The sequence below is a fragment of the Mesoplodon bidens genome (assembly GCF_964165515.1).
Source record: "Mesoplodon bidens genome assembly, chromosome: 17".
Taxonomy (NCBI): domain Eukaryota; kingdom Metazoa; phylum Chordata; class Mammalia; order Artiodactyla; family Ziphiidae; genus Mesoplodon; species Mesoplodon bidens.
In genome coordinates, this window is record NC_138174.1 from 15,866,733 (window position 1) to 15,894,356 (window position 27,624).

At 47.1% G+C, this 27,624-nt stretch overlaps 1 protein-coding gene across 1 annotated transcript; it reads left to right on the forward strand.

Annotated features, from left to right (window-relative positions):
- On the forward strand, positions 1 to 26,739 carry TMEM272 (transmembrane protein 272; the record flags this gene model as incomplete). Its single annotated transcript, XM_081214690.1, is given in 5 exon segments — positions 1 to 58; positions 11,552 to 11,611; positions 21,170 to 21,252; positions 26,419 to 26,508; positions 26,512 to 26,739. Coding segments are annotated over 5 exon segments (519 nt in total).
- Between the last annotated feature and the right edge of the window lie 885 nt (positions 26,740 to 27,624).

Genomic DNA, 27,624 nt, shown 5'->3' on the forward strand with positions numbered 1-27,624 from the left:
ATGCCAGGAGGTGTGGAGAAGGCGTGTCATCGGTGCATTTCTAAAACTGCCAGAAGTGGTGAGTCACAGCTCTGAGAAATGTCCTAGTTTTGAAGGATTTGGGCTTCACTGTGGGCTTTAACAAGTCTGAAATCACATGACTTGTTAGAGCCCAAAGCGAACCCTGTGGGTGACCTGTGCTTGGCTCAGAGTGGCCCCAGGTTAGAGCTGGGAGGGGATAGTGTCCTGACCTCTGTTGATGCCCCTCCTTCTACTCCTTATTTAGGAACCTTTAACTTTTCGAAGTGCACAGGATGTATTTTCAACATAATCTGTGTTTGGAAAATGTTTGAGTGAATGGAGTCACTGATACAACCAGCATGTAATTAATGGCAGTGGAGCCGGGGGACGTGCAGGGAGATGTGAGTGGATTTGGATTGGGGTGGCTTCCTGCACCCCCATCCTACCCTGTCTTCTTGCCAAATTGGACTTTCCCCACCATCTCCTGTTGGGCCCCTTGTGTCCAGAGGGGTTGGGCCACATTACAGAAGGCCCAGGCTATATCATAACATTTGGAATATCCTTAAAACAAATCCCAGACCTTGGGGCTCCTTGGGGTGAAAGCATTTACCTCCTACTGAGCCGTGTGGTCTGTCTTTTATACAGATGATGTGTGAATAAAGGGAATCTCGTGGGAAGTCTTAAGCAACTTATCTTAGAGCAGTAATATTTGGAAACAGCAGGCAGAGGGTAGAGTGGACCTAGCTATAGGGTCAGGAGACAAGGGGATGGTGGATGGGTGCCTGGTGAACTATGGTATTGACATGCTGATACCCATGTATGATCACCAACTCCGCACCTCCCTCTCCTCTCAGGACAGCTCGTTCACTGCTGCATCCCCAGCACCTCCGATAGTGCCCAGCACATGGTAGGAGTGTAGTAACTGTCCACCGAATGACTAGATGGGTGAATGAATGAACCACCAGCTCCCAATACAAGCTCCTCCTTTAGCTGATGTACCCAACCCCCATCTCATCCTCCTCAGACACAGCCTGACGTTTTACTCCCTGCAATGGCTCTAGGTCACACAGCCCCCTGCACCTCTGGAGCATACCTACTATATGGGGGCCAGAGTGGAGGCAATGGTCCTGGACCCATTCCTGCAGAAGGGAAAGTGAGCTTCACATCACTTGAAAGACCCTTTGTGGGTGGACCCCTTTTCACCTCTGTGTCATCTCCTCTTCTTTCCCTTCTCACCCTGGAAAATGCAGCCAGACAAAAACACCAGGTTCACTTTTTCCCCTGGGCCTTCCAAACTGCATTATTGGTTGGAAGGGAGAAAAAAGATAGTAATTATGCAGTGGAAAAATTGGGAAAAACTCTAACGGGTTCAGAATTAACATCACCAGTGAGGGACAGGTGGCCATCACCTGTGCAGAAATCTGTCTGAGAAGGCACAACCCTAAACCAAACACAAGGGAACAGGGGCAAACCAAAAGTGAAGACTGTTGTCTTAGTCCTTTTGGGCTGCTATAACAATTTGCCATAGACTGGGTGGCTTATAAACAGCAAAGGTTTATCCTTCACAGTTCTAGAAGCTGGAAGTCCAAGGTCAGGGTGCCAGCAAAGCTGGGTTCTGATGAGAGCATCTTCTAAGTTGCAGACTGCTGACTCTCCCTGTATCTTCACATGACGGAGAGCAGAGAGGAAGCAGGGTCTTTCTTGTCTCTGAAAGGGGCACTCATCCCATTCGTGGGGCCTCCACCCTTACCTAATCCTGATTACCTTGCAAATGTCCTACCTCCTAAAATACCACCACATTTGGCTAAGGTTTTATCATGAATTTAGAGAGGACACAAACATTCAGTCCATAACAACCATATTCTTCAAAAATGTCAACATGATAAAAAACAAATGGAGTCTATGGAAATGTTCTAGGTTCAAGAAGACCAAGGAGATTCAACAACAAAAGGAAGTACCCGACCTTACATTGGATCCAACCCAATTGGAATATGGATAGTAGATTAAAGTATTCTCTCAATGTGAATGTAAGGAAGTTTGCCAACTTACTAAGGTTGTAAGAGAATGTCCCTATCCTTAGGAAATACACACTGGGATTATTTCCAACTAAAAAGTTTAAAAACTTAATACAGGAAGCATATGGACAAGAGAAACCGAGTGGTAGGTATCTGAATGTTCGAGAATTTTCACAATTAACAATTCTTTTAGAATTTAGACTGGAAAAAAGCTTCCCTGGTCTTATCCTGAATTTCTTACAATGCTGCCCTTGATGCATCTACACGACAGTGTCTTCCTTTCGAATGACTTTAAAATTTTCTTCTATATGGTTTTCTACATTTCCTGTAAAGCACTACATACTTACGTAATGAGAAAGCAAAGTTCTATTTTAAGAACAATCTTCAGCTATTCCCTTTAGGTGGATTGGCAGCTGGTCCCTATCCACATGTGAAGTTAGCTCAGTGGTGGAGGGGAGGGGCTTGAGGCCCGAAGCAATGACCCCTCCATGTGTCTGTCCATGGAGGGAGCAGGGAAGTCTCTGTCACGGCCTCAGGCCCCACCCAGCCGCCTGGAAAGCTCTCCTGGGCCGCGGCTCAGCCCTGACCGTCAGCCTCCCCGTCTCACACGTTCTTCCCACCAAGTTCATTCTGCTGTAGCACGGCTGCCTCCCTGCACCCTGAGGCTGGCCTGGAGGGTCGATTTAATAACTGGGAAGCAACGAAACCTTGATGAATGCACGTACAGTGTGTGCCGCCGGCCTCTGGCCATCACGGGATGACGCAATTAAATGCGACTGGTACGCTGAACCCAGGTCAGGGCATCTATCGGGGCGTCCTGGGAAGCCCTCGTAGCACCACTTGGAGATGGCAGCTCAGTGAAGGCAGGCACAGGGGAACACTGGGGGAGGGGCCTTCCACCCTGAGACTGGACCAGAGGCCTGTGACCCTGGGTGTTTCAGCCCCCAGGGAGGTGGACAGAGGCTCATGGAAGTCCACCTACTGAATGTCAAGAGGCAGTTTATGCTGCGATTCTGGCTGTGAGAAATAGTGCATTATTTTATTTGATTTTTAAAAATTAATTCATTAATTTTATTTATTTATGTTTGGCTGCGTTGGGTCTTCGTTGCTGCGCTCAGGCTTTCTCTAGTTGCAGCGAGCAGGGGCTACTCTTCGTTGCTGTGCACGGGCTTCTAATTGCAGTGGCTTCTCTTGTTGGGGAGCACGGGCTCTAGGCGTGTGGGCTTCAGTAGTTGTGGCACACAGGCTTCGTTGCTCCGCGGCATGTGGGATCTTCCCGGACCAGGGCTTGAACCCGTGTCCCCTGCATTGGCAGGCGGATTCTTAAGCACTGCGCCACCAGGGAAGACCACCCCCCCCCCGATTTTTTAATGTGCTTTTAAAACTTGAAAACTTCTCCTTTTGTAGGTAAAATTAAACTGACTTCACGTTCCTGCTTGCCAGCAAAAAAATCAGTCATGGGCATTGCGGTCACAGAACTCAGGATGTGGGGCAGGGGGATCATGTTCACCTCTTTGGTGGGTTGGGGCAGGGGAGGCTCCTGCTCTCCGGGCAGAGCCATCAGAGGCCTGTACAGACTCTTTGTGCAGCTTCTAAAAGGTTCCCTCCTGGTAGCGGTAGCCTCAAGGACACACAGCTTAGGAAGTTGTCTTCCAAGGAAAGGGCATCCCTTCCTCCAGGCAAGAGGGCTTTCCACCTTCACTCATCCCTTAGCCTCACCCCGCCCCCTCTTTCCTTCACAGCCCGCATAGCAGTGGGCTCTGTCCCCACCATGGGGCCAGCACCTGCGCCAAGCTTGGGATGTTGGGGTCTTTCCAAGCCGGGGAGCCTGGTGGCCCCTCCCTAGGTGCTCCTTGTAGCAGTTCCCTCTGGATGCTGTGAGGAAGAGGACCACCACCCGCAGAGCCATCCAAGGACTTCACTCCTCATCAGCCTACGAGGTTTCCCCGCCCGTGCACACCACCCCAACCTTGGTCCTCCCCTTTGGGCACTTTCCTCCATCCCTCTCCTTGGGACAATCCCAGGAAATTGCCCTCATTGGGCTCCAAGATGCAAAATTTGGCATCTCTTGTCAGGGATCAGAAAAAAAGATTCTAGCACCTGTCAGCATGATTCTTGTTACTGTATCATCCTATTACATGGATGGTGGAGAGTCTTAAGCCTTTGGCAAGTCACGTGGGCAATGGAGGTGGTTTGAGAAAATCCTGGAGCTCTGGGCTCCCAGATTCCAGTAGGTTCTCCCAGCACGTTCAATGCAGTGAATTCTGAACCAAACACATCCTTTCCCCAAAGCTCCTCCTCTTCCCATTTCTCCCATTTCTCCCATTTCTGTCAACGCCACCACCATTATTGTCTCCCAAGCTCAGCACTTGAGGCATTTTCTACTCCTTTCTTTCCTTTATTACCGCATCTAACTGGTACTCGAGAGCCTGACCCCCCTACACCTCGTGATCACCCTCCAGGATCAGCGATGGATCAGTCTTCTCACTGGTCTCTCAGCCGTCATCTCCATTCCATTGGCCTCATTGCTTCCAGTGATTTGACTTTGATTATGTCACTTCCCAGCTCCAAATCCTACAACTCCCTTGATCTTCCTAATAAAATCCAAATGCCCTGATGTAGATTGGAAATGCCCTCTATTCTCAATACCTTGTTCCAGTCTTATTTCCCCCTTATCTGTTATGGATGACCTGTGCTCAGCTAAATGGGAGGATTTGTCACTCCCCCAAACCCACCCTGATCTTTTCTTCCTTGAATGTTTTCCTTTAGGATTTTCCCTTTGACTGAAAAGCCACTCCGCCCAGTCAAAACCCTACCCATTCATCAACACCCAGTGCCAGGGTCACCTCCTCTTGGAAGGTGGAGGCTTGATTTCCTTCGGACTCCTCCCTCTCCTGGGCTTCCTGACCGCTTCATGCACCTCTCGTGGCCCCTCTCACACACTGATCTGTATTGGCCCCTGGGTGCACATCTCATCTCCCTTATGGGGTTGTGAGGTCTGTGTTGCCGAGTTAGTGGGGGGCTGAGGAACAGGCCAGGTGAGAGGGTGATGCGGGTGCCGATACAGGGATGGAGAAGAGGGAAGGATGCAAAACGTGAGGCAGAGACAAAATCACTGGATGTACCAGGAGAGGGCAGAAGTTGCACAGATGACTGAGGTTTTGGTGCCGTTATAGACGCGGGGAAATGGAGAGGGCAGTTTGGAAAGAGGACTTGACTTTGAGTTTATCCTCCTGGACCCTTTGCCAATTGCCTCCTGGGTATTTGGTCGCTGAGTGGAGCCCCCAAAAGGTGGTGTTGCAGAGAAAAACTGCTGGGTCCTGGTCTCAGTTTCCCCATTAAACTATTTAAGCAAGAGAGCAGGGGTTACACTTGCTATTCAAAAGAACCAGGTGCTGGAGATCCTGGAGAGTAGACTAAGCGAGAAGCCACCCCTTTCTCCTACCAAGATTGCTCCCTTTAAAAATGCTTTGGGGCTTCCCTGGTGGCGCAGTGGTTGAGAGTCTGCCTGCCGATGCAGGGGACACGGGTTCGTGCCCCAGTCCGGGAAGATCCCACATGCCGCGGAGCGGCTGGGCCCGTGAGCCATGGCCACTGAGCCCGCGCGTCCGGAGCCTGTGCTCCACAACGGGAGAGGCCGCAGCCGTGAGAGGCCCGCGTATCACACAAAAAAAGCGCTTTGGATACTTCTGGTCATGTACTTGGACTGATAGCTAGGTGCTACTATGTCTTTAACAAGTGACGGTGAGAGCAGCAGCGTTAAACCCACTGCAGGATGTGAGCGGGAGCCCTGAGCTGGTTAATCCCGACACCGCCCCGGGAGGCCATCCTTTCGGGGGGTCTTTTTTCACAGCCTTCATTGTCAGGAATCAGTTCATCTGTGTTCTTGGCATAAAGAATGGGTCAGCTCCAGCCTCTCGATCCTAATATCCTTCTCCCACCGTTGCTCTAATTCTGAATTATTTTCTCCTTTGGGACTCTTGGTTGACTTGGCAGTTTCACTCGGTTCTTTTAAATGGACCTGATAGAAACTCATTTCATCAGAAACCAGGATGTGGCCCTCTGAGCCGCATTGGAATCAGTGCTTAGTAAACTCGAAGGCAGCGTGGTATTTATTAGAGGTGGTCACTGCTATCAAACCCCCGTCCTGGCCTGAGCAAGGTCAGCAGGAAACAGCTGCTGTCCCAGAGGGCTGTCCTCATCCGGACTGCGTACCAGCTCTCCTGGGATGCAGGGGGATATGGGGGGTGGGGAGCAAGGGTTCCAGTCCCTGGCTGTGGCTTGAGGGGTCCTCATAAGGACTGAGTGGTAAAGAGGTCCTCGTGTGAGTAATGCTGGTTACTTTCCTCCCAGTGAAATCCCACAGCCCCGCGTGGCCCCGACACCTCACACTTCACTGAGCAAACAGACGCTAAGGAGGGCCTGGCTTAGAATCTCCAGCACTGCTTATAAAAAGGATGGTGCGTGGACCACCTACTTCACAGTCACTGGTGGAGTTGCTTGGAAACACAGATTCCTAGGTCGTGTTGGCAGAGATTCTGACTTCTTAGGTCCAGAGTAGCCCAAGGGAATCTCAGAATTACATCTGCCAGGGTGAGAGCAGAAGTGAGCCTGAGACCTTGACGGTGGTGATGCAGAGAGTCTGGTGCTAATGAAGCCTGGGCTGCACATGGGCTCAGGGAGTGATGTCAGGTTTGGAGCCATCCCATCACGGCTCATTCGAAGTCCGTGGGACCCACCGGGTCTCCCTCGCTTGTTGTTTCTTCAGTTCTCTATTTGAACCCGGGGAAGGGCTGGGGGAGGTCGTGTCTGAGATAAAAGGGAAGCCACGCTCCTTCCATCATGAAGGGAGAATAATGATGATGATAATAAGGGCCGACATTTACACAGTGTTTATCGTGGAGCAGACCTCGTGTTTAGTGCCTTATGTGGCTTATGACGTTTGATCATTTTAACAAGTCTCTTAGGAAAGCCTTATGATTATGCTCACGTTTTAAATGAGGACACTGAAACCTCAGGGGTGAAGAGCCCAGCCCTCCACACCGTAGGGCATGGAGTGGGACGTGAGCCCAGGCCATTGGCTCTAGGTGGCGAGTGGTCCTACTCTCCTCTGGGTGGTCCTTAGGAATGTTCTGGCCCCAGCCATCTCTCTCAGCCTTGCTCCAAGGTAGGAAGCTTGCGTGACAGGGGCCTCTGTGTCACTGAACGCCTGGATTACACATGTGGCCAGGTGGCACCATCTGTCACAAGCTCCCAGAGCACTGAAGGGTTTTCCAGGATGCCGATCACTTTATCATGGTGATAACAAGCTCAAGCCCAGAAATAGAGGTGGGATTTCTCAGCTTCCTGCTTTTCTATCACATATCAGCAGGAAATTTTTTCCTCGACCCGCATTGTAAACTGGGAATTAAAACAGATGTGGCTATATTAATTGACACTCTCCCTTTAATCAGCCACATTGCAGGCAGTGCTGTGTTCCCTGTGATCAACAGATCACCCCGCTGCGGAACCTGCCAGGACCAGTTGCAGAATGAAAAGGCAGAAAACCTTGTTCAAAAAGCAGGAAAAAAGCCCTGTTCAAGGTACTGAAAGAGAAAGCTTTTTCCTTTCTTCCGCAGTCTCTTTTGATCTGTCATAGTATTTTTCGTTTGCCTTTTAATGACATTTTAAGTAAAGAAAAAAGAAAAATTGTTAATTAACAATCTAAAATTATTAGCATAAATTTTACCACTCACCTTAATATTATATAATGACATTTTTTTGCTGGGGGGTCAGCCATGGAGCTTGTGTGATCTTAGCTCCCGGACCAGGGATTGAACCCGGGGCCCCAGGAGCGAGAGCACCAAGTCCTAACCACTGGACCGCCAGGGAATTCCCTATAATGACAGTTTTAAATGCAACTGTAAGAGCATTTAACCCAGATGTAGAATCACCAAAATCACACGATTTGTGCTTCATAGCTCTTACATACATATGTATTTGGTTTTTACCACAACAGTGGCAATAATACACAAAACGAATGCAGCTCTTTTAATTTCACTTCTTGGTACACGTGCTTTCTACCAACGCCCTTTACCTTCTGCTTACTGATGAGTAAGGAAGGGCTGAACAGAAACAGATCTAGGGGTTGCCCTACCTTTCCCTTTCTTCTGGGTCATCACTTTGGGATGAGCGGTTGGCTGGTTCAGGGAATTCTCCTGTGTAAGAAAGGACGTGATAGGGCTTCTTGGTCATTTGCGTTACTTAGAACACCACTGCCTTCTGTCCGCACTTGAAGCAAGTTCTGGTTCAAATGAAAAAGGTGGCCTCTCAGGGTTGTCGGTGCCCCTGCTCACTCAGTTGAAGACATAACACACTTACTTTGTATTCATTTTGAGTCTTAATGAATGTCCACACCCGTGGGCCCAGCAGAACAGGAGAACACAGCCAGGAGAGGCAGCCACACTCACCCCATGTATCTGCTCACACCTGTGCTCCATTGTCCCATCAGACTTCACTCACAAAGTACAAATTCAAAGAAAAATTCACTGAGAAATTCAAGACCGCAACAGAAGAGCAGTAAACCAAGTGCAAGGTCCTCCTCAGCACAGGCCCCCATGTGACTGCCCAGATTGTGTGCCCAGGAAGCCAGCTCTGATGATCAGTAAATATTATAGCTAATTCAGAGGAGGGTGGTTTGAGGGGAGGAGTGGAAATTGGGGCAAATCGGTCTGCATGCCTGCCCTTTTTTTGGCATTTCCTGGAAGTAAAGGTCACGATGGGCATGAAGGACAACTTAAGGGGCTTCTTGAAGGAGAGGGACGACCCCTGCCGTGTCCATCTCTGCTTGGAGAATTCGTGTCAGAGCTTGGATTTAGTGGTGTGGCTGTGAGGGTCCTAGCTGCAGACACTTGCAGCCTCCAGAGATGACTGAGACTCACAAATAGATCTGAGATGTTTGACAATCTGAAACTGGAATGGACCTAGTAGATTAAATTAATTAAAGTGGGTTTAGGACTTCCCTGGTGGTGCAGTGGTTAAGAAGCCTCCTGCCAACGCAGGGGACATGGGTTCTATCCCTGGTCCGGGAAGATCCTGCATGCCGCAGAGCAGCTAAGCCCGTGCGCCACAACTGCTGAGCCCGTGTGCTACCACTACTAAGCCTGTGCTCTAGAGCCCGCGAGCCACAACTACTGAGCCCACGTGCCACAGCCACTGAAGCCCTCGTGTGCTCTAGGGCCCGTGCTCCGCAGCAAGAGAAGCCACGGCAATGAGAAGCCTGCGCACTGCAGTGAAGAGTAGCCCCCGCTCGCCACAACTAGAGAAAGCCCACGTGCAGCAACGAAGACCCAATGCAGCCAAAAATAAATTAAAAAAATAAAAATAGGGCTTCCCTGGTGGCACGGTGGTTGAGAAGTCCGCCTGCCGATGCAGGGGACGTGGGTTCGTGCTCCGGTCCGGGAAGATCCCACATGCCGCAGAGCGGCTGGGCCCGTGAGCCATGGCCGCTGAGCCTGCGCGTCAGGAGCCTGTGCTCCGCAACGGGAGAGGCCACAACAGTGAGAGGCCCGTGTACTGCAAAAAAAAAAAAAAAAATTTAAAAAAAAATAAATAAAATAAATAAAAATAGGGGCTTCCCTGGTGGCGCAGTGGTTAAGAATCCGCCTGCCAGTGCAGGAGACACAGGTTTGAGCTCTGGTCCGGGAAGATCCCACATGCTGTGGAGCAACTAAGCCTGTGTGCACCACAACTACTGAGCCTGCACTCTAGAGCCCGTGCTCCCAACCAGAGAAACCACCGCAATGAGAAGCCCGTAAACCACAGGGAAGATTAGCCGCCACTCGCCGCAACCAGAGAAAAGCCCACATGCAGCAACAAAGACCCAATGCAGCCAAAAATAAAATAAAAAATAAAAATTAAATTAAAAAAAATAAAAATAAAGTGGGTTCAGTGTAAGTAATAGAAAACCCAACTCAAAGTGGCACAGATAATAAAGGGATTTATTGGTTCATGTCAATGGAAAGTCCAGGAGTAGTTCAGCTTCATGAGTGGTGTGATTCAGTGGTTGACGGATGCCACTGAGGTCCTAGTTACTTTTTGCCTCTCCACTTTGCCTTCCACGTGTCAGCCTCATCCTCAGGCTGGTTTCCTTTCTTGGTGTCAGGATGGTGGCCAGCAGCCCCCAGAGCAACTTGCTTCCTCACCAGTGTCCAGGAGGGAGAGAAGCCTTGTTCTTGGAAGTTCTATCAGAAGAGTGAGAAAGCTTTTTTACCTTTCTCTCAGTCAATCTCCCCTTGAGTATCCTTGGCCCAGAATGAGCCAAGAGCCCATCCACCAACCAAAAACATATCCAGTGAGTGCAACTCTGCCAGTAACTTAGGGCTAAGCCTCCTGCCCTTCTCAAAAGCCCAGGGGGAGTCAGCTTGTACCAGAGCACATAAACTGCATAGGAGAATGGGGAGGTGGGGAGGTGGGGAGACCAGAACAAAATGGGGTGATTACCTGGAGAGGACGGAGTGGATGCTCAGGAGGCTGCCATGCCGTCTACCTCAGAGACCCTGTCTCTGCTCTCAGGACTGGCACTGGACCTAGCAGAAAACATAAATGTGTGATGCTGTCTAAACTTTAAACGTGGGAACAAGAGTGCAGTCCTACCCAAAAGACATTCAAATTCATAATTAAAAAAACTGCTGACCAAGCAAAACCTGTATCTGCCGGCCATTTAACAGACAAGGAAACCAAGAACCAACAAGGGGAAGTAATTGCCTAAAATCCTAACGGTTGCTGTATACTGAGCTTGTGTGTGCATCTGCTAACGCACGTTACAGAAGAGAATGATGAGGCTTCAAGGAGGCCAACTAATTCTAATTCGCTCAAAGCCACACAGCTAATGAGTGACAGAGGTGCGATTTGAACACAGGTCTATCTAACTTGCATGTCCTTTCCCAGTGCCAGAGGGTGAATTGGTTGCATGAATAGGAAGAAAAACCCCAAGCCAGTTCAGAGCTCTGTTCCACTGTGTATCAGTAAGAAGTTGTAGGAGACCGTCTAATATATACTATGGGATATATAACCCATAAATAAATGGAAGGGAAAAAGACTTTGTGAAGCAGATTCCTTAAGTGATAAAGCAAGTTGTCAGTGAACCTTATGCACGGTAGGGAAGAGCCATCTGCGGTGGGTACAGGCTCCCAGGAAGCACAGGGTAGATGCCGCCTGGCTCCGTGAACGCCGGTGGCTTCTGGCATCCTGGCACTGGCAGAGCAGCAGCTTATGAACTCCTTTTCTAGAAGCTGTCAGTCTTTGGAGAGGTCGTGCAGGAAATCTGGGCCTTCGAATTGGCAGCCTGATCAGAAGAGACATTCAGCTGTCTCAGAGATGCAAGCCCTGGCGTGCACCCCCTGCCTCTCCTGCGGAAGCCCCAAGCAAGCGGTGACCTCCTCCCCGTCTGCTGCCTTGAGAGAAGGGCAGATTTCACGGAAGGTGTAAGTAAACTGCAGCGGAAAGGAAATGAGAGTCTCCGTGTTCTGACCGGGCTCGCGCTCCTTCCCTTACAGCCTGCTTCCTGTTTCTGCTCTGCGCTTCCCTGGCTCTCCCGCTGTCCATGGCCTTCCCAGGCGAGCTGGCCTCTGAGCTGCTGGATGCCCCAGGCCAGCCGTGTCCGGCCAGGACGATGGTACTCCATCTTTAAACATAAAGTGTGCGATGGGACTTCCCTGGCGGTCCTCTGGTTAGGACTCGGCGCGTTCACTGCGGTGGCCCTGGTTCAATCCCTGGTCAGGGAACTAAGATCCCGCGAGCCTTGGGGCGTGGCCAAAAAAAAAAAAGACACAAACAAAAGCAAAATGTGCACTAGGAAGAGCTGGCCAGGCTGATGATTTGCAGACACACGTGAGTCACACACAATTACTTGCTGAATGTTTTAAAAAGACGGAGTTCTGGGACCTGCCCTGGAGAATACTGCTGCAGTATGTCTGTGGTGAGGACAGACATCTGCTTTTTTTTTTTTTAATTTTTTTATTTTTTGCGGTACGCGGGCCTCTCACTGTTGTGGCCTCTCCCGTTGCGGAGCACAGGCTCCGGACGCGCAGGCTCAGCGGCCATGGCTCACGGACCCAGCCGCTCCGCGGCATGTGGGACCTTCCCGGACCAGGGCACGAACCTGTGTCCCCTGCATCGGCAGGCGGACTCTCAACCACTGCGCCACCAGGGAAGCCTAGAACCTGCTTCTAAAACTCTGCCCCTAGATGACTGTGGTACCTCTTGCCCAGTTTGGGAGCCCCTGGGCCAGAGTTTTCCCAAGGACCCTTCCCAGTTCCTATGCTCCCATGTGGATCAATATGGAAAACGAATGTCAGGCTATGGTCACGGTCAGTGCTCTATACATTCTTTTCCTGAATGAATGAGTAAATATTTCCATTAGTCACATATATTAAATGATCTCAATTATCCAGAAGTATGAAGTGTGAGGAAAGGTTGAGGGGGTGGGAAACTCCTTGAGTAGCCAAAAATCGTTTTCATGTCAGTGAAATTAAACTCACAGCCTTGAATGCTGCTGGTGAGAGCCTCCAAGCTCTGCACATGGAATCTAGCTATGCCTGTTTACAGAGAGGTCTAGCAAGCATGGTGCTCTGGGCTCCGAGTTCATAGCATATTGGAGCAGAAATTAAAAGGGCATAGGAAGGAAAAAAAGAGGACATAAGAATTGTTGCAAACAAAAAGCGCCCAGTACTCAAATAGTTTAATGAGGATGGCGTTTCCTTTTGGGTGATGAAAATGTTTTGGAACTAGATACAGATGATGGTTACACATCATTGTGAATACGTTAAATGCCACTGAATTGTTCCCTTTAAAATGATTCTTTTTTTTTTACATCTTTATTGGAGTATAATTGTTTTACAATGTTGTGTCAGTTTCTGCTATACAATAAAAGTGAGCTATATGTATACATAAATCCCCATATCCCCTCCCTCTTGAGCCACCCTCCCACCCTACCTATCCCACCCCCCTAGGTCATCACAAAGCACCAAGCTGACCTCCCTGTGCTATGCAGCAGCTTCCCACTAGCCATCTATTTCACATTTGGGAGTGTACATATGTCAGTGGTACTCTCTCACTTCATCCCAGCTTCCCCTTCCCCCTCTGTGTCCTCAAGTCCGTTCTCTGTGTCTGCATCTTTATTCCTGCCCTGCCGCTAGGTTCATCAGTACCTAAAATGGTTCATTTTGTGTTATATGAATTTCACCTCGATTTTTAAAAAAATCGACAATACTAAAACCAAAAATGAATATAAAAACGGTACTCTTAGATTTGTAACAAGTGAAAGCTGACCGCTTGATAGGAAATAAAAGAACAAAATAAAATTCTCAAGTTTGCACAGAATTCATATAGCCAAGTAGTCTGGGGCGATCTAGTGTCAGGGCAAACAATTCAGCCACTTCAACAGGCCCTGAAGCTGTCATTATTATAGGGCAATTTGAAAGTGAACATTTATTATATGGCTCCGCTCTATCAAGAAGAGTTATAAGGTGTCAGGTATACCCTGCTTAAGAGTTCTCCGTAAGAAAATGTCCTATGCAAAAATCTATTGGTAAAAGATAGATTTTCTTTTATCGAGTAAAATGTAAGCTTTTGGAACCTGTGATTCAGTTATCTGAATAATGAACTTAACTGAAACAATTCACTCGCTAACATGGCTGCATAAATGAGGCAAGACCCCACAAGGCCAATTCCCATAGTGGTTATATTAAAATCGCTACATCCGCTGCCTGAAGTGGGTATCAAGGAATTACTGCCAAATTGTTATATAGAGTGTCCATTTATGGTGATGAACAAGTTTTGGAAATAAATAGTGGTGATGGTTGCACATGTCTGTGAATGTAATTAGTGCTACTGAATTGTACACTTAACATGCCTAAAATGGCAAAAATTTTGTTATATATACTTTATCACAATAAAAATATTTTAAAATAATTTTTAAACTTCCATAATATTGCCCCCCCCGCAAATCACTACATCTGGTAGTTTTACCAACTGTATTGGGGAGAATTCTAAAGCCTGAAGAGGGTAATTATGGTACTGCAGGTCAGTCAGAAAGAAAATCTAGAGGTCCCAGGCAGTACCCGAAGCACACTAGGGAAAGATGCTTTTATTACATTTATTAGGGTCCTTTTAAGCCATCTGTGTGCTGATTGGCTCTGCTGTGATCAGCAGCTGTTTTTATTCATTAGCAATGAGCAGGTGTGTAAGTCATTACTCATGTTCATTTCACAGCTGGACTTTGAATGGAAAAGCACTTCCTACGCAACAACTTTGGCATCAAGTACTGATATTTAAAGGTCTTTGAGTGAAAAGGTTTTCTTGAGGCTTGGAAAGTACTTCCATCTAATAATGGCTTCAGCGAAACATCAGAGATATCTATAAAGGCAGGCCTCTGTAGGCTGATGATTGGATCAATGTGTGTATTTGATTTTACTCTGATTTTACCATGAATTTGTAGGTCTCTCTATACCTAGAAATATTTATTCATTTCAATGGAATATGGTATAGTCATAGGAAAATGCTTTACTTCCTCTGTTTAACTACCAAAGACTTCGTGGGAAGTAAAATGTCAACTCAAAGCTAAAACTTTAAATGCCATTTAATCAGAAGATTTTTTTTTTTTAACCACGGCTGTTTTGCTTTTTTATTTTGGAAAAATCGTTTAATCCAAGAATCATACTTCCACTCATTTCATAGGGAATGTCACATGAACCAACCAAATGTAAGAAAGCCAAGTTTCAGGACTTCCCTGGTGGCGCAGTGGTTAAGAATCCACCTGCCAATGCAGGAGACACGGGTTCGAGCCCTGGTCCGGGAAGATCCCACATGCCGCAGATCAACTAAGCCCGTGTGCCACAACTACTGAGCCTGTGCTCTAGAGCCCACGAGCCATAACTACTGAGCCCGTGTGCTACAACTACTGAAGCCCATGCGCCTAGACCCTGTGCTCCACAACAAGAGAAGCCACCACAATGAGAAGCCCGTGCACCGCAGCAAAGACCCAACACAGCCAAAAAAAAAAAAAAGTGCATGATATATGATTTTAAATAAAACATTGAAGTGCCATTTTAAGTACTTTATTGATATTATATCACACAGTACTTTACAGGTAGCCTAACTTATGAATTAAACATGTAAATATTTTCTTCTCCAAAATACGGATAAAAAGTCAGAGTGCTTTTTTTTAACATCTTTATTGGAGTATAATTGCTTTACAATGTTGTGTTAGTTTCTGCCGTATAACAAAGTGAATCAGCTATACATATACATATATCCCCATATCTCCTCCCTCTTGCGTCTCCCTCCCACCCTCCCTATCCCACCCCTCTAGGTGGACACAAAGCACCGAGCTTATCTCCCTGTGCTATGCGGCTGCTTCCCACTAGCCATCTATTTTACATTTGGTAGTGTACATATGTCAGTGGTACTCTCTCACTTCGTCCCAGCTTACCCTTCCACCTCTCTGTGTCCTCAAGTCCATTCTCTCCGTCTGCGTCTTTATTCCTGTCCTTCCCCTAGGTTCTTCAGAACCTTTTTTTTTTTTTTTTAGATTCCATATATATGTGTTAGCATACAGTATTTGTTTTTCTCTTTCTGATTTACTTCACTCTGTATGACAGACTCTAGGTCCATCCACCTCACTACAAATAACTCAATTTCATTTCTTTTTATGGCTGAGTAATACTCTATTGTACATATGTGCCACATCTTCTTTATCCATTCATCTGTCAGTGGACACTTAGGTTGCTTCCATGTCCTGGCTCTTATAAATAGTGCTGTAATGAACATTGTGGTACATGACTCTTTTTGAATTATGGTTTTCTCAGGGTATATGCCCAGTTGTGGGATTGCTGGGTCATATGGCAGTTCTACTTCTAGTTTTTTAAGGAAACTCCATACTGTTCTCCATAGTGGCTGTTTCAATTTACATCCCCACCGACAGTGAAAGAGGGTTCCCTTTTCTCCACACCCTCTCCAGCGTTTATTGTTTGTAGATTTTTTGATGATGGCCATTCTGACTGGTGTGAGGTGATACCTCATTGTAGTTTTGATTTGCATTTCTCTAATGATTAGTGATGTTAGAGCATCCTTTCATGTGTTTGTTGGCAATCTGTATATCTTCTTTGGAGAAATGTCTTTTTAGGTCTTCTGCCCGTTTTTGGATTGGGTTGTTTGTTGTTTTGTTATTGAGCTGCATGAGCTGCTTGTAAATTTTGGAGATTAATCCTTTGTCAGTTGCTTCATTAGCAAATATTTCCTCCCATTCTGAGGGTTGTCTTATGGTCTTGTTTATGGTTTCCTTTGCTGTGCAAAAGCCTTTAAGTTTCATTAGGTCCCATTTGTTTATTTTTGTTTTTATTTCCATTTCTCTAGGAGGTGGGTCAAAAAGGATCTTGCTGTGATTTATGTAATAGAGTGTTCTGCTTATGTTTTCCTCTAAGAGTTTTATAGTGTCTGGCCTTACATTTAGGTCTTTAATCCATTTTGAGTTTATTTTTGTGTATGGTGTTAGGGAGTATTCTAATTTCATTCTTTTACATGTAGCTGCCCAGTTTTCCCAGCACCACTTATTGAAGAGGCTGTCTTTTCTCCATTGTATACTCTTGCCTCCTTTATCAAAGATTAGGTGACCATATGTGTGTGGGTTTATCTCTGGGCTTTCTCTTTTGTTCCATTGATCAATATTTCTGTTTCTGTGCCAGTACCATACTGTCTTGATTACTGTAGCTTTGTAGTATAGTCTGAAGTCAGGGAGCCTGATTCCTCCAGCTCCATTTTTCTTTCTCAGGATTGCTTTGGCTATTTGGGGTCTTTTGTGTTGCCATATAAATTGTGAAATTTTTTCTTCTAGTTCTGTGAAAAATGCCATTGGTAGTTTGATGAGGATTGAATCTGTAGATTGCTTTGGGTAGTATAGTCATTTTCAAAATGTTGATTCTTCCGATCCAAGAGCATGGTATATCTCTCCATCTGTTTGTATCATCTTTAATTTCTTTCATCAGTGTCTTCTAGTTTTTTGCATACAGGTCTTTTGTCTCCTTAGGTAGGTTTATTCCTAGGTATTTTATCCTTTTTGTTGCAATGGTAAATGGGAGTGTTTCCTTAATTTGTGTTTCAGATTTTTCATCATTAGTGTATAGGAACACAAGAGATTTCTGTGCATTAGTTTTGTATCCTGCAGTGTTACCAGATTCATTGATTAGCTCTAGTAGTTTTCTGGTAGCATCTTTAGGATTCTCTATGTATAGTGTCATGTCATCTGCAAACAGTGACAGTTTTACTTCTTCTTTTCCGATTTGGATTCCTTTTATTTCCTTTTCTTCTCTGATTGCTGTGGCTAAAACTTCCAAAACTATGTTGAATAAGAGTGGTGAGAGTGGGCAACATTGTCTTGGTCCTGATCTTAGAGGAAATGGTTTCAGTTTTTCATCATTGAGAACGATGTTGGCTGTGGGCTTGTCATATATGGCCTTTATTATGTTGAGGTAGGTTCCCTCTATGCCTGCTTTCTGGACAGTTTTTATCATAAATTGGTGTTGAATTTTGTCGAAAGCTTTTTCTGCATCTACTGAGATTATCATATGGTTTTTCTCCTTCAGTTTGTTAATATGGTGTATCACATTGATTGATTTGCGTATATTGAAGAATTCTTGCATTTCTGGGATAAACCCCTCTTGATCATGGTATATGGTCCTTTTAATGTGCTGCTGGATTCTGTTTGCTAGTATTTTGTTGAGGATTTTTGCATCTATGTTCATCAATGATATTGGCCTGTAGTTTTCTTTTTTTGTGACATTTTTGTCTGGTTTTGGTATCAGGGTGATTGTGGCCTCATAGAATGAGTTTGGGAGTGTTCCTCCCTCTGCTATATTTTGGAAGAGTTTGAGAAGGATAGGTGTTCGCTCTTCTCTAAATTTTTTTTTTTTTAGCCTCTCTGCTAATGGGTGGGATTGTGTTCCTGTCTTGCTAGCTGTTTGGCATAGGGTGTCCAGCACTGGAGCTTGCTGGCCTTTGGGTGGAGCTGGGTCTTAGTATTGAGACAGAGATCTCTGGGAGAGCTCTTGCCAATTGATATTACATGGAGCTGGGAGGTCTCTGGTGGTCCAGTGTCCTGAACTCGGCTCTCCCACCTCAGAGGCTCAGGCCTGACAGCCAGCCCAGAGTACCGAGACCCTGTCAGCAACACGGCTCAGAAGAAAAGGGAGAAAAAAAAGAAAGAGAAAAAAATTATTAAAATTTAAAAAATTAAAAAATAATAATTTTTTAAAAAGAGAGCAACCAAACCATTAAACAAATCCACCAATGATAGCAAGCGCTAAAAACTATACTAAGATAAACATAAAAACCAGAAACAAATCAGTCTCAGACAGCAAACCCCAAGCCTACAGTTGCTCCCAAAGTCCACCTCCTCAATTTTGGGATGATTCATTGTCTATTCAGGTATTCCACAGATGCAGGGGTACATCAAGTTGACTGTGGAGATTTCATCCACTGTTCCTGAGGCTGCTGGGAGAGATTTCCCTTTCTCTTCTTTGTTCGCACAGCTCCTGGGGTTCAGCTTTTGTTTTGGCCCCGCCTCTGCGTGTAGGTCATCTTCAGGCATCTGTTGCCACCCAGACCGGACGGGGTTAAAGCAGCGGCTGATTAGGGGGCTCTTGCTCACTCTTGCCATGGGGAGGGAGGGGTACGGTAGTCAAAATTGTAATGCGGGGTGAGCCTGCGGCAGCAGAGGCCAGCATGACATTGCAACAGCCTGAGGCACACTGTGTGTTCTCCCGGGGAAATTGTCCCTAGATTGTGGGACCCTGGCAGTGGCAGGCTGCACAGGGTCCCAGGGTGGGCGTGGATAGTGACTTGTGCTTGTGCAGGATTGTTGGTGGCTGCACCTGCAGCATTAGCGTTTCATGCCCATCTCTGGTTTCCAAGCTGATAGCCGTGGCTCGCACCCATCTCTGGAGCTTGGTTAGGTGCTGCTCTGCCTTCTGTCGGCAGACAGGGAAGGAATCCCCTCTCCTCGCGCACCCCGAAACAATGGTGTCTTGCCTCTTTGGCAGCTCCAGACATTTTCCCGGACTCCCTCCCAGCTAGCTGTGGCGCACTAGTCCTCTGGGATCTAAGCTCCAAAGCCCGAGCCTCAGCTCCCAGCCCCCGCCCGCCCCAGCGGGTGAGCAGACAAGTCCCTCGGGCTGGTGAGTGCAGGTCGGCACCGATCCTCTGTGCGGGAATCTCTCCGTTTTGCCCTCCCCAGGTACGTGGGGAGTTTCTTGCCTTTTGGGAGGTCTGAGGTCTTCTGCCAGCGTTCAGTAGGTGTTCTGTAGGAGTTGTTCCACATGTAGATGTATTTTTGATGTATTTGTGGGGAGGAAGGTGATCTCCATGTCTTACTCCTCCACCATCTTGTGGGTCCCCCTAAACAGAACATTTTAATTCTACAGTGAGACTCCCTTTTCTTGGGTTCTGTTGACAAAAGTATTGGTCAGGGTGACTTAACTATGCTGCAGGAACAAATCAATCCTGGAATCTCAGTGGCCTAATACTACAAAGGTTTATTTCTTTAAATTTTTTTAAAATTTAATATTTACTTTATATTGAGTATAATATTTTTATTTTATAGTTGATTTACCATGTTATGTTAGTTTCAGGTATACAACAAAATGATTCAGTTATACATACACATATATCCATTCTTTTTCATATTCTTTTTCCATATAGGTTATTACAAAATACTGAGTAGAGTTCCCTGTGCTATACAGTAGGTCCTTGTTGATTACAGAGGTTTATTTCTTGCTCATGCAAATTCCAGCGTGGATCAGGACCCTCTCCAGGGCTCCCCAAGACTCCCCCAAGTGATGTGATGATGTAAAACTCTAAGCTGCTTTAGTCTTGAGCACTAACCATCTCAACCCATGGTTTCCACTGGGTCAAAGCAGGGGAAGAAAACGAAGGATCATGTGTCAGTTTTTAAATGCTTCGGCTCCAAAATGTCTCATAGCCCGTTGGCTAGCACAAGTCCCACAGTCCTGGGTACCCACAAGGGGGCTGGGAAATGTGAGGGGCACGTACTGAACAGTTAATGTCTCTGCACAGCCAAGACATGTGTTAGGACCCATCCGAAGACTGGTTATTGGAGCCAGACTGGTCACTGAGGGAAATGGGAATTGCTTTCTTATATTTTAAATAATACATCATATCATCATTGGTTAAATAGGCCAAGAGACAAAGGCCTGAGAAAAGTAGAGAGAAAGCATTGCTATGGTGAGAAAAATCACCATAAGAAAGGGTGTGGGTTTGGTAGTTTTCCAATACAGTGACTAAGGATTTGTCAGTAAACATGTGTCCCAGCTTGGGGTTGGGTGAGTGAATTGGTCAATGATGATCATATGTTGCCTGCAACAATTATAGCAGAGGATTCTGCACACAGAGGAAGTGTTCTCTTCTGGCAAATCCCTGCCCTGTGGGCCCTGGAAGCAGGGTAAATGGGAGCCTTATATTACACAGTGGATGCATTTTGGGAACGTGACCCATAAATTGGATCTTGTTTTAAGCACAGTGCCTGGATAGGGACTTCCCTGGTGGTCCAGCGGTTAAGACTCCGTGTTTCCACTGCAGGGGGCACGGGTTCAATCCCTGGTTGGGGAACTAACCATATGCTGCACGGTGTGGCCAAAAAAAAAAAAAAAAAGCCTGGATATTTAAAGGGATCCTTTGGTAAAATGAATCATTGATTGGAAACACGGGTTGTCATTCACTGTTTTCATAAAAGCAAGGCATACCTGTAGCCAGTTAATATCCCAAGTGGTGCAGTGACCTTTGGTAAAATGAATCTTTGATTGGAAACACGGGTTGTCATTCACTGTTTTCATAAAAGCAAGGCATACCTGTAGCCAGTTAATATCCCAAGTGGTGCAGTGACCTTTGGTCCCAGCTCTGATGTCCAATGGACTGCCGTTCTGTCCAGTAAGCATCCTGAAGACTGGGTGGCTCGGGAGACTGAGCAGATTCCCTAAGCAGGGGTCAAGCTTCAGTTTGTGTCATTAACGTGTTGGCTTTTGTAGACATTTACTTCATTTTCCTAACCGACATTGTGTTCTTGAAAGCATTTCACTCAATTTTCTGTTCTGTCCCCTTTGCAGGAGTGAAGTTTTTGGAGGACTGTCCCATACAGCCCCTCATTCCTCTATACTTGCTAGTGGGTGGGATCATCGGGACCTTAAAGGTAATGTCTATTTATCAGTTGTTTGTAGTTCTTGTTGAAATTTAACTTAAGGCACTGTGGAATGCATCCTTTAATTGTTTGCTAACAGAACAGCTTCCCCTACGCGCAGGGTTGTCGAAAGACAGGGCCAGGTGGATCCTGAGACCTGCCGCAGAGACTTGGATTTTTCCAGATGAGACATTTTCACCCAGAGCTTCCCTCCTGCTGCCCCGAGTTCAGTGTGCTAAGTTGTGGCTTTGGTGTGATTACAGTTGATGCAGAGAAGTTACTGACTGCCAATTACTTATACCATTGAATTCAGCCATAATCGTGGCCTTTCTCTGTACTTCTTTTTTAAAAAGTTTCCTGTATAGGGCAGTAGAGTTTGCATCTGGTTAAAATGTGTTCGATTTTAGCAGTTCTTATTTCTGTTTTTAACCATAGCTCCTAGTTCTCAAATGACTAGCATGGAATTTGTTAGCTGCAATCATCAATCAAACGTTAAACTCCGATGTTTGGGGGTGATGTCTGTGACTCACAAGCTTATATCAGTCTAGGGAGCTGATCTGCTCATGGGTTGTATTGACATATGTTGAAACAGGAAAAGTGTTGGAAAAAGGAATATCAAAGGTCCTGCGTAGCCTGCAGTTAAATTTTCAAAATTCCAAGCCCACAGAAATGACACACCTGCCAAAAGTACCTTAGGTCTACCTCCATTTATTAGTGACCCTTCCCAGCCATCCAAGCCCACCTCAAAGCTTTCTATATCAAAAGCTAGAAAACACAAGTGTCTGTATTTCCAAAATGGTTTCATAAGAATGAAGCAATAGGGGGCCTCCCTGGTGGCGCAGTGGTTGAGAATCCGCCTGCTGATGCAGGGGATACGGGTTCGTGCCCCGGTCTGGGAGGATCCCATATGCCGCGGAGCGGCTGGGCCCGTGAGCCATGGCCGCTGGGCCTGCGCATCCGGAGCCTGTGCTCCGCAACGGGAGAGGCCACAACAGTGAGAGGCCCGCATACCGCAAAAAGAAAAAAAAAAAAAAAAAAAAAAAAAAAAAAAAAAAGAATGAAGCAATAACACACACACAAACAGAATCGAGTGCTATATATAAACTTTCATTTGGACCCATTGTCTGATTTCTTTGTCAGCTTCCTTCTGGTGCTTGGGGCCTTCAAAAGAGGCTGCCCAGTGGCACTGGTCATGGTATTGATCTAAGACATCAAAAGAATGTCTTCAAGGTGGCTGTTCTTATATGCAATCAGTAGCCACAAGCTCTATTCTGTCTTGGGAAACATGTCTGATTTGCAGCAAGTGTTTGGAGCCTTTTGTGTCTGAGATCACCTCACTGTTAAATACCCTCCTCTTTTGGCAGCGGTCTGGTGGGCAATGTTCTGGAATGTATAAATTTAGGATCCTTTCTCTTAACATCCTGACGGGATCTACCTGGGGCTCTGTTTAGCTCCAAGGAAACCCAACGGCTCTTAGATCAACAGGGCTGCATTTGTGGCCCCAGAGTGTTAGAAGAAAGCTCTGATGGATTGAGTGCCATAGAGGTGCTCAAAACAAGGGCAGAGTTTTCAGCAGTAATTACCTCTGCCCCGCCCTCTCTCACTGGACTACCTCATGATTAGGTAGAGCAAGGTAGAACTTACCTTTAGAGATACTACCGTCCATGGAGTCTGTTCCTCTTAATAACAGCAAACTTTTCCTTTATGAAAGCCAGCCCAGAACCCAAAGGTAATTTATTTTAATGAACAAACCAGGGCCCTAATAAGCAGCATTGATTTTTTTCCTGGCAATCTAAAACTGTTTGAAGCTAAATTAAATTTTTGTGCTCATCACAGCGAGGCAATACATAGTGAGTCCATAACCATGAGAGCAATAGCAAACAGGCTTATAGAATCCCCAGACAGAGAGGTTTACTAGTGAGGCGAGTGCTTCCTATTTAACCCCCTTGGAACACTGCAGCATCTCTGAAATGCATCAGATGGCACCACTGTATTGCATTGCATTGAAGAAAAGTGGGTGGACATTTCCCAGGGTCACCTAAGAACTGACAATCATGACCCATTAGAAGATCATGAAATGAATTTAGTAGGTTGTGATCACTTTAAAAAAATAGAATAGGAAATATTAGTGCCTGATACGTATCATGTGATATACATGCACACATGTGTGTTTGGTAAGTTGACCATGTAATTTATCATCCCAACTGGGACACTGTTGAGAGTACAGGGGGGCTTTAATAATAGTCACGCCAGGAAAACAGCATAAACTGGCACCTCTCTGAGCCAGCCAGGACATATGCTTACCCGATTACTAGGCTGTGACGTAAAGTGTGTTTGTTACTGAGCACCGTGTTGAAAGAAAGTTTCAAAACCACTGACTTAGTGGCCATTTGTCTACCTAACACTCCATTTCATCTTCCAGGACCCCACTTCTTAGTAATAATCTCTACCACCCCATGAGCACTTACTGTGTACCAGGTGCCGTGCTAAGGGCCTGGCCCCCATTTTGAACGTATTCAGTTCTCACAATGCCCCTTTGGGGCAGGTCCTTGTATCAGAAAGGATTTTTTGAATATAAGGAACAAAAACTCAGCTCTGGCTAACCTGAGAGGTAATTTGTTAAAAGAGCTCACGACTTCAAAGGTTGGTGAAAGAGGAAAGAACCAGGTGGCTCCAGGAAGCCTGGGCTGTGAGACCCGGGCAGTTGGTCTGGGCCAGCAGTGAAGTGAAATGAACCCCAGAGAGTTCCTCTCTCCTGGCATCAGGTGCCCACAAACCAGTCCTGGGAAGGTGGCTAGGTCCCTGGACCTTGGGTGCCAGGCTGACCCTGGTGTGGAGAAGGCGCCTCCAGGGAGGACAGGCCCTGGGATTCCCCCTCCGGATGCACGTGACAGTGGGGGCCAGCCCCCAGGGAATGGGACCCTGCTAGAAAGGGAAATGGTGCCGAGTAGCTGAACCCCGAGCTGTGCCGTCAGCTCCAGCTTACAGATGAGGAAACTGAAGCGGAAACGTTGCTTCTCTTGGGTTTCCACGGGGTAAACGGCTGAACTCCTGTGCACCCCACGCCTGCCCGAGCTCATAGTCCTTCTCTTCGGCCGCCCTGCTCCTCCCAACTGGTTTTCTCCTGTTTCCCAAACCCACCACCCTTCATCTTTGCCATGCCACTCCCATTCCCACCTCTCCCTGCTCACAGGGGCTCGGAATATACCTCCTCTTCCAGGAAGCCCTCCCTGGATGCATCAGCTCTATGTGAGTGGCTCTCTGGACCCCTTTAAGCCCTCACTTCCTTTTTCTTATGTTCTGCCTCCCAGCCAGGCTACAAATCTTATTCCTGGAAAGCCTGGGCAACTGGACCATTTGGGAACACTTTCCTGGTTTAGGGAAAAAAACCCTGTGACTTAATAGCTTTTTTTTTTTTTTTTTTTTTTTTTTTTTGTGGTACGCGGACCTCCCTCACTGTTGTGGCCTCTCCTGTTGTGGAGCACAGGCTCCAGACACGCAGGCTCAGCAGCCATGGCTCACAGGCCTAGCCGCTCTGCGGCATGTGGGATCTTCCCGGACTGGGACACGAACCCGTGTCCCCTGCATCGGCAGGCAGACTCTCAACCACTGCGCCACCAGGGAAGCCCGACTTAATAGCTTTGATTTAAGCACCTGGATAGTGTGGTGTAGTTGGTGGTCAGAGGTGTGGACCGACATCCATCTCATCCTTTTACTCACTGTGGACCTGGGTGAAGTGACTGAACTTCTCTGAGCCTTAGTTTTCTCATCCACAAACCAGGGATAATAATATACAGCCCCTAGGTTAGCATAAGCATTAAATGAGATCATACAGGCCAAATGCTGGCCTAATCACTTCACTTAGGTTTCATCTTTATCTTTCATAAGTGGTAACTTTTCAGTGTAGAAAATAAGAGAATACAGATAAGCACAAAGAAGATTTCTAACCCAGTAAAGAGAGATACTGGAATCCTTCCTGGAGGAGGTGATACCTGTCTGGATGTTTATGAAAGACTCAGGCTGGGGAGCAGAAGGGTCCCAGGAGAGCGTGAGCACACAGTCCGGGCAGGGAGGTGGGAAGCAGCCCCATACTGTGGGAACTTCAAGCACAGGGCTTCTAATGGGCCGCACCCCACACATGTGCTGGGCTGGGTGTGCAGCAGTGAAGCAAGCATAGCTGGACCCTGCCCTTCCGTTCTAGTGGGGGAGAACTACTGGAGGGGTGCCCAGCATGGTCGCTGTTGACTGGTTATATCGGGTGAGGAGCTGGGAGCAGCCCTGGTTTCTAGCTTGGACGTGTCACCAAATGAATATGGAAGATTGAGGTATGTTTTGTGTGTGTGTGTGTGTGCGGTACGTGGGCCTCTCACTGCTGTGGCCTCTCCCGTTGCGGAGCACAGGCTCCGGACGCGCAGGCTCAGCGGCCATGGCTCACGGGCCCAGCCGCTCTGTGGCATGTGGGATCTTCCCGGACTGGGGCACGAACCCGTGTCCCCTGCATCAGCAGGCGGACCCTCAACCACTGCGCCACCAGGGAAGCCCATGGCTCTTCCACTTTTGACCCACGTGACCTTGGCCAACTCGTTCACCCAACTGGTCCTCAATTCCTTTGTTTCTAAAGTGAGGAACGTGGTGTGCATTCCGTAGGGTTGTTTTACATAGAACAATATGCCTAAAAATACTTCGTGTCTGTATTAGTCAGCTCAGGCTGCCTTAACCAGATTCCACAGGCCGGGCGGCTTCAACAAGTAGCATTTAGTTGGGATCGGGGAGGAGGGCACTTCCGATGATGCCCAGATGCAGGGGGTGGTCCCTGCAGGGAGGCAGGGCAGGTCACTGGAGCCAGGGGGAGCCGAGGAACTGACCTCAAGGCTAGGGAAGCAGACCAGAGCACCAGGGAAACTCTGGGTGCGGAGAGGAACTGCAGTCAGCGAATCCCTTGTGCAAAGCAATTCACGCATCTCTAAAGTGCCACCACGGATGCTAAGGATGGATGCCTTCATTCTCGCCAAGTCTAATTCTTCAAAATGAAATTTCGCGCCTTGGCAGCATTTCCAACTCCAGTGTGTGCACTTTTCCTAATGAATCTTTCTCTGTCCCCTCTCCTCCCCCTGTCCCCTCTCCTCCCCCTCCTTTGTTGCTCTGCCCTCCAACCCCTGGCTCCCTACCACGACCCAGGTGTCTCTCCTACTGTACAACTCCACCAGGATGAGGCGGCTTCTGTCCAAGGCCATGGTGATGGATGATGACGACGTCGATGTATATCCCTAGAGGCAGAACGCACACAAATATTACATCCTCCTCCTCAGCCTCTTCCTCTTCCTCTGGTTCTTTCTGGGAAATTACTGGGTCTTTTCTGTTTACCTGCCAGATTTTATTCCACCTTTCCAGCAGCCTCAGGATTACTGTGACAAAACCCTGTACCTCTTTGCGGTAGGGGTCCTCGTGCTGGGCTTACTTGTGCTGGGCAACAGCTGTGTCCATGTGTGGTCCAAGTGAAGGTCTGCTGCCGAGGAAGACTGAGAACCAGTCCCTCCAGCACATGCACACACACATGCATACATGCACAGGTATGCACAAGCACACACATACATATACACATGCACAAATACAGGCAACACACATATACACATGCACAAATACACAGGCACACACACATATACACATGCACAAATACACAGGCACACACACACATGCATATGCACAGATACACAGAGGCGCACACACACACACACACACTGTTGCAGGAGAAGGGCACACTGTGAAAGCAGTAAAACCTTCCCTGCAGGCATTTAAGAATCCACCAAAATGCTGAGTGTTCTAGCAGCTAAAGAAACGCTGACCTGCCTGGGTCTAGGAAAGGCACTTTTACTCTTTTCAGAGTGAGGATTTTGTATTCATAAGAGTTTTCAAAGGGGGGTTTGTTTTGTTTTGTTTTTTTTGAAGGGATGAGGCAAAGAATGGGAGACCTTTTCAAATCACAGTTGCAGTTCCAGTGACTGTTAGGAGAGAGAGGTTTGTTGTTACTGCTGCTACTGCTGGGTTGTCATTTAGCCACGGGCACCTTGAAGTTATAGAAGGAGCACGGACTTTCACACAAGACACAGCGTTACTCGCTATGATGACTTTTGTTATGAGAAGGAGAATAGTGCCCTTATTTAACGAATCCACCTGCCTTTGGGGAAAGTTAAGGAGCATCTCTCCCAGCCCCAGATCAGCTGGGTTTGCTCTGATGGGTGGGGCCTCCCAAGGACAGCTGTAAAATCTGCCAAGGTCAAGGAAGTAGATTCCTGCTCGAAGCTGTGGGCTGGCTGCTAGCCTGGTGTCACAGAGAGAGCGTCGCCTTCACAGCATGTTCTGTGCTACTGCAGATGCTTTGCTTGG